Consider the following 7502-nt stretch of genomic DNA (forward strand, 5'->3'; position numbering starts at 1 on the left):
CCAAGGCCATGCCCCCAGCCAGGGTATAAATAACCCCTGGCGGGCTGTCCCAGCCTGGGGGGGCTCCACTGGCAGCCCCACTTCCTCTCTGGCCACTTCCCAGCCTTGTGGGTGGGGGAGTGTTTACTTTCCTGTTGTCACTATGACTGGGTGGCCAGGCAGGGGGACTCCGAGTGACCCAACAACAGGTGCAGGACAGGTGCCCAGGCTGCTCTGCCCAGGACTTCAGAGGCGCCGCCGGACAGGCTGGTGAGGCCATAGCCAGGCAGGGATCGGCCCTTTGATCTTTCGGCGTCCCTGCGTCCCTATGTCCCTGTGGCTGGCCAAGGTCATCACCTATATTTTCTTGTTGCTACATAGTCAGGTTTGGGCAGGGTAAGACCTGTCTTTGCCCCACAGCTCTAAACAATAAGGTACTGAAACCAGACATGGGCTCTTGGTCAACTGTGGCATCTCTTGCCCCTGTAGCTTGCTTCATCCCCCTTACATGCCCAGCCTAGTCTGCTGCTCTTAGACAAAGAACCCTCTAGCTGATTCTAGGGTCTCTGCATACCAGTTGGACTCAGAGCCAGGCCAGCCAGAGACAGCCACCTGCTGGTGCCCCCTTCAGGCTGTAGCCACGGCTTCCTATCTCAGCTGTTCTCTTTCCAGGTGCCTTGGGGTCTAGTTCAGGCCTCCCCCTCAGTTGCCCAACCTGTGAAGTTGAGTATCAGCTGTGGGAGCAGGGAGTGCTCCCTTAGTGCTTCATCTGTTGCAGAACACGTGTATACCTGCTACGTGTGTATGTGTGTGTGTGTTCTTCTGTGTGCTGTCACCCAAGCCCCCTGTACATGTGAATATTTGTGTTCTCATCCTAATGTTCTCTCTCCTGAGCTGAAAATAGTTGGGGGGGGTAGGTGGAAGAGGGACTTGCCAAGGGGACCTCTCGGCTCCCCCAGAACAGGTACCCAAGCTTCCTGAAGTCCCTATCTGTCATTGACCTGTCACTGGCTGAGCTGCCATCTGTTGTTCGTCCCAGTGAGGGCCTTTTCTTTAGCATCCTGAGGATAAGAGAATCAAGGCTTCCAGATCCAAGCAGAAGAGCAAACAAAAGACCCAGTTGCATTCTGCCCTCAGCCCTCAGACCTGGGGCCCCTATAGCACCATAGGGAGAGCCTCCTTCAAGATGACTCCTCCTGGCTAGTTCAGAGTAGGTTGAGAGTTCCACCATTAGCACCCTTGTGGGTCTCATGGTGACTTCAGAGCTTAATGGGATCTGGCTAGCTCATTTCAGGCCAAGTGGGGACTTTGTGGCGTACCAGCTGTGTCCTCTGCCTGGTGGTCAACTGAGATGAGAACAGGGTATCTAGGCTTTGTGCCAACATCTGTAGACTGTCCTTCCCTCTTACTCCCATCCTCTCATTAACCCTTTCAGGTCCCTATGGGAAGCTGGCCCCACCCTGAGTATGGGGTCATTAGCCCCCACCTGAGCAGACTCTTTGATGCCTTCACACACCCTGGTCTGCATCCATGGCCCTTTCATTGGTATTAGCTAGGGCTTCCTGTGAATCAGGGGTTTAGTTTTGGGTGTGGCCCCTTCTCTGGCCTGCCTACATGTCCCACTTTCTCCTCCCAGCCTGTCAGCAACTGGAAAGAGAACTAAGTAGGCCCTGGGAGAGGGAAGTGGGAGTTCAGAACAACTGTTGCCCCAGTGTTCTTTCTGTTGGAGTATGGCTGGATAGTCTCTTGAAGGTCTTAACTTGTACCCTGCCCTTCACCCACAGAACTTAAGGCCACAGGCACTGCCCACTTCTTCAACTTCCTGCTCAACACTACCGACTACCGAATCCTGCTCAAGGATGAGGACCACGATCGCATGTACGTGGGCAGCAAGGACTACGTGCTGTCCCTGGACCTGCATGACATCAACCGTGAACCCCTCATTGTAAGGGCTGGCCCAGAAGTAGAGCATGGCAGGGTGAAGGGGCATGAAGCCCAGGGTCAGGGACCTGGCCATCAGACCCTCTAACCCCCATCTTTGGCAGATCCACTGGGCAGCTTCCCCACAGCGCATTGAGGAGTGCATCCTGTCAGGCAAGGATGGCAATGTGAGTATAGCGAGGTCTCCAGGTGTGTGTGTGGGGGGGGGCATTGACTCTAGAGAGAGAACACAAATGAGACAGATGTTTGGGCATCTACACAACTTTCTCTCTTGCCACAGGGCGAGTGTGGGAACTTTGTCAGGCTCATCCAGCCCTGGAACCGAACACACCTGTATGTGTGTGGGACTGGCGCTTACAACCCCATGTGTACCTATGTGAACCGTGGACGCCGTGCACAGGTAAGCCCCTGCCAACTCTGGACCCATGCTGTCCCCCCTGGTGGCTACATGCCAGAGTCCTGATGGGAGGATGGGCCTGAGCCCAATCCCTGCCAATTCCAAGTCCTGTAACAGTAGGTAAGTAAGCTTGTTCAACTCTCTGAGCCTTAGTTTCTTCACCTGAAAATGGGGCTCACAGTTCCCTTTCTCACAGGTCAGTGTGAGGAAGAGGCAGTGAGCTAGTGCTCCCAAGCTCTTAGCACTGTGCCTGGCACATAGTAAGCACTCGCCCCACACAGGGCAACAGTTCTCTTGGCTATGTCTGTGGACCATACCCGAATGGCCAACTCAGAGAATCTGGTGGGGTCTTTGGTACCAGGAGGCTGGATGCCTGGGTTGGCTTCCACTATGTGGCCTGAGGGAGAGCTTCCTTGCCTCCCCTTTGTTCCAGGGGTTGGTGGGTGCTGCCCTTTTCCCAGCTCTGCTCCACCCTGCCTGCTTCTGCCCTTTTCCATTTCCATGTGGGCACGTGTGTGAGCTGATGTGACCTCATAAGGCATGTGTGAGAGCGACTGGACATAAGGGTCACATGTGTATGCAGGTGTGTGCCATGCCTGTGTGTATATGTGTGTACACATGCATATATGTTCTCATGTGTGGTCCTGGCCTGTGTGGTATGAGAGGCTGGCAGCCCGAGCCCCCTCCCCCAGGCCCTGCTACCCTCAGTTCTAATCTTTATTCTTCATCTTCTCAGGCTCCACCGTGGACCCAGACACAGATGGTCAAAGGCCGCGGCAGCAGAGCCACCGATGGTACCAACCGTCCGACACCCACAATCCCACTCCAGGTGGGCCTCATCCTTTTAGTTTTTTGCCAAGTCAAAAGACCTCTGAGCTCTATTTACCCTGGGCTTGCCCCCAAGGCCAGCCTCCCCAGGGGCTCCCTTCTCCCTCATGCCCCCACGCCATTCCCACCCCTTCCCCTGCAGTGCCCTCAGGTTCTGAAGGCAGTTCCAGTTGGACTCTTGTCAGCTTCAGTGGGACCCCTGCAGGCAAGAAATTCTGAAGCCACCAGGTGGGGAAGACAGGAGTCCTGGGGACAGCTGTGCCTCAGCCCTGAGAACACATGTGTGGAGACATGTGGAGATATGTGCCAGCATATACACTTGGGTACACCCTAGCACCCAGAGTGGGTCCGTCACATGACTCCTAGGTGTCTGTTCTTATGCCTCCTGTGAGTCATGTGGTGGATACTAGTGTCCTGCACACTCACATATGGGGCCTCTCTTTTGAGGTAGTGTCTGTTCATTAGTCAGGATCGGGGCTGGACTGGGTAAGGCAAACTGGGGCTGGGCAGGGGCGGGCAGGGGGGCAGGGGCTGCCGGTGAATGACAGAGCATGTTTGTATGTGAGAGATTATGTGTGTGTGCATGCATGCATGCGTGTGTGTATGTTGGGGAGTGCTGAAAAGTAGGGCTTACCTAGAGTTTGTATGTGTGCATTTAGGGTGAGCAGTGGGATATGTATACTGGCTGTGTTGTCTGTCGAGCTGTGTTGCAGCCCCTGTATGTACAGGAAGTTATGTGTGCTGAATGTAACTGAGAGCAGGCCTGTGTGCACCTTCCCATCACCATCTGCCACCTGCTGCCACTTCCTCTGTGCCTCTCTTCCCTTTCCGTCCATTTTCCCTGCATTTCCCACCAGGCCTGTAAGCTTATCCTGATCCCAGTGTCCTCACCGACCTTCCTCCTAGCATCTTCCAAGCTGAGCTGGGATGCATGGGGATCAGGGGTGGTGGCTTTGTGAATTCCATGTGGTCTAGGCTGGATCCCCCAATTTGGGGAGACATGGATGGGTAGAAAGGCCATGGCCTATTGGTCTATCCTGAGGACCACAGGTAGGCACAAAACCTGGGGACACTCTAACCTAAGAGCTCTGACCTGGTTGAACCTGATGATAGTGAACAGGACCCTGGGCCCTTGATCCCCTGCCATTCCTAGGTCTGCAGTCACTCCTTGGCTCAAGATAGGCAGCTGTAGCTCAAAGCATCAGGTCTCTGTGATCCAAGGGAGCCTCAACAGCATCTTTCTAAGCTAGTTTATAAAGAGTCTTTAGTCCCTATAAGCTTATCCCTTGACTCTGAAGACCCAGACCTCTAAGACTTGAGTCCTAGGTCTTGCCTGAGGCCTGACACTAGGAAGCAGCTCCCTTAGAAACATAGTACAGGCCTATTCCAGGAGACCTGACTGGATAGAATTCAAACCCAGGGACACTGGTGGGGAGTATAGGGAGATGGGTTTAGAGTATCCCTTGGGGCTCATTCTTGCCCCAAGAATCTCATAACCCTTACCTTTCTTGACTGTGGGACTGGCCTGGACATGCTGAGCCCCTCCCTCTGCCCTGCAGGATTACATCTTCTACCTGGAGCCTGAGAGACTCGAGTCAGGGAAGGGCAAGTGTCCATACGACCCCAAGCTGGACACAGCATCAGCCCTCATCAGTGAGTGCCGCCTTGGTTCTATAGTTTGAATGTATCGCCTTTGCCACTAGAGTGAGGGGGGTACCAATACCCCAACTCAGAGTCATTGTAGCCCTCAGTGGGTACTACCTAGCAGGTGTGAGGAGTGCAGGCCAGACCCTGGTATGAGCTGAGGGGCAGTGAAGATGGTATAAACCCTGACTCAGCCCTTTTGGATGAGGCACTGAGAGGCCAGGTCCTTCCCTGAGATACCTAGTATGGTCTTTGCAAAGCCTAGAACCCTTAGGGTCAATAGGCTACCTAGAAGAGAAGACAAGTGAGTTTGTATTGAGTGGTGTGAGGGGTCTCATAGGTCTTTCTTCACATGTCAGAGAGACTGGGAGACATTCACACAGAAGCACCATACAGAGAGCCCCCTGGCCCCGTGACCAGCTGGGAAGAACATGTTTCTAGACTTGGCAGGTGCCTGGGAGAGTTAGGGGCTCTTAAGAAAAAGTCCTATTAGGGGCTCTAGCAGCTGCTGTGCCTGCCTACAGATGGGGGAGCCTTCCCCTGGCCTGGCATTCTGCCTGCATTTTAGCTGTCCAACCCAGGGTGCCTCACAGTACAGCTGCCAAGCCGTATGCCACCTGCAAGCCTGGGAATGGACCCTGGGGTTCCGGTGAGAGGAAGGTCCTCTTGTAGAATGAGAAGGTCCCAGCCTGATAACAGTCCAGATCAGGGGTGTAATGGGGGAAAGGTAGGGCTTACACTGGAGCATCTCAGAGGGGAGACATGAAGTGGTACGGTACAGCCAGCTCAGCAGTTAAATTTTTAGGAATTTTGTGGTTCAGTTGTTAAACACAGCTATTACTGAAAATTAAATTATAAAAACAATCAAATAAATAGTACTTGAACAGAGGTAACAGCAGCAAAATGTAACAAATGTTCAAAACTCTACTTCCTAATTGCTTTACTACTACATTGTATCATAATCTGTTTTGGAGGTTCTTTAGGCCTATTGTGATTGGTGGGTAGAAATCCTATATGATGGTCTTGGCACCTCTTCCCAGCTCTGTATGCAGTGACCAGGTTAGTGGCCTAGATAAGCTGAGGTAGAGGATTTGTATCACAGAAATTGACTGTTGCTACTAATCAGAGCTCATTCTCCCAGTCCTCCTCCCAGAGCAAGTTATAAACACTAAGAGATATGATCATACCCTGGGCATCCTAAGGGGAGCTAGGACTCTGCCTAGAGGTCCCTGGGGCTAAGTAGCCCCCCTGACTGGCTCATTGACCCTCCCACAGATGAAGAGCTCTATGCAGGAGTGTACATCGATTTTATGGGCACTGATGCAGCCATCTTCCGTACACTTGGAAAGCAGACAGCCATGCGCACAGATCAGTACAACTCCCGGTGGCTCAATGGTGAGCTCTACCTGCAAGACTTTGGTGGGCAGAAAGGCCGGGATGTGGTGAGCAGATCCTGCAGAGCATGGAGAGCTTGGGGCCTGTGACAAGCTTGGGGCAGGCTGGTTTCCTGTCTAGAATGAAGTCAGGGCGTTCTTGTACCTGGTCAGGGATTCTCTTGGGGAAAAGAGGTACAGCCAGAGGAGGGGCTCCTGCCACTGACCCTTGCCCACCTACCTGTCCACCCTTAGACCCTTCATTCATCCATGCTGAGCTCATCCCTGACAGCACAGAGCGCAATGATGACAAGCTCTACTTCTTCTTCCGTGAGCGCTCTGCAGAGGCTCCGCAGAATCCGGCTGTATATGCCCGCATCGGGCGCATCTGCCTTGTAAGTATCTATGAGACCCGGTTTTACCTCTCCTGGACCTGGCTGTCAGTCCTACTCCAGTAGGTCTTGGGTAGAGTGAACTGACCTAACCCAGCCTCCTGTCTCCACCTCCAGAATGATGATGGTGGTCATTGCTGCCTGGTCAACAAGTGGAGCACATTCTTGAAGGCTCGACTAGTCTGCTCTGTGCCGGGCGAGGATGGTATTGAGACTCACTTCGATGAACTTCGTGAGTGCTTAGCAAGCAATCAGAGTCCTATGGCTACAGTGGGAGAGAACAGAAGCTGGATAGGTGGTCAGGGTGCCTCCAAGGGACCCTTTTTCCTGGGCAGGAGTGGGCAGAGCCTTGGGACTCGGAACTTCTCCCTAAGGTACCATCCCCAATACATTCTCCCTTTTTCCAGAGGATGTGTTTGTCCAGCAAACCCAGGATGTGAGGAACCCAGTCATTTATGCTGTCTTTACCTCCTCAGGGTGAGACTGGAGTCAGTGCCAGCAATGGCAGGATATGGCTACATTGGGGGGTTGTGACTTGTCGGGGACCCTGGCCTGGTTGCAGTCTATGGGGTGGAGGTGATCTGGGGAGGGCCCTGGGCCCAGGGTCTTCCCTGTTAATAGCAGCAGCCTGCCTTGCACACAGCTCCGTGTTTCGAGGTTCTGCTGTGTGTGTCTACTCCATGGCTGACATTCGCATGGTCTTCAATGGGCCCTTTGCTCACAAAGAGGGTCCCAACTACCAGTGGATGCCCTTCTCAGGAAAGATGCCCTATCCCCGCCCAGGCACAGTAAGTACCCCAGCCTGCTTCTTTTTTTCCTCTGATTCTTTCTTTTTAAAAAGTATTTTATTATTATTATTATTTATTATTTTGGTCTTTTTGAGACAGGGTCTCCCTTTAGCCCAGCTGTCCTGGAACTCACTATGTAGACCAGGCTGGCCTTGAACTC

At 53.2% G+C, this 7502-nt stretch overlaps 1 protein-coding gene across 1 annotated transcript; it reads left to right on the top strand.

Moving 5' to 3' along the window:
• Positions 1 to 1751: 1751 nt before the first annotated feature.
• Positions 1752 to 7366, top strand: LOC103728653 (semaphorin-3F; the record flags this gene model as incomplete). Its single annotated transcript, XM_008826621.3, has 10 exons — positions 1752 to 1924; positions 2025 to 2087; positions 2201 to 2320; positions 3054 to 3146; positions 4705 to 4798; positions 6065 to 6184; positions 6418 to 6557; positions 6672 to 6786; positions 6962 to 7031; positions 7198 to 7366. Coding segments are annotated over exons 1-10 (1053 nt in total), but the record flags the coding sequence as incomplete, so codon positions are not given.
• Between the last annotated feature and the right edge of the window lie 136 nt (positions 7367 to 7502).

Source organism: Nannospalax galili, unplaced genomic scaffold (assembly GCF_000622305.1).
Source record: "Nannospalax galili isolate Female #2095 unplaced genomic scaffold, S.galili_v1.0 C50129651, whole genome shotgun sequence".
NCBI lineage: Eukaryota > Metazoa > Chordata > Mammalia > Rodentia > Spalacidae > Nannospalax > Nannospalax galili.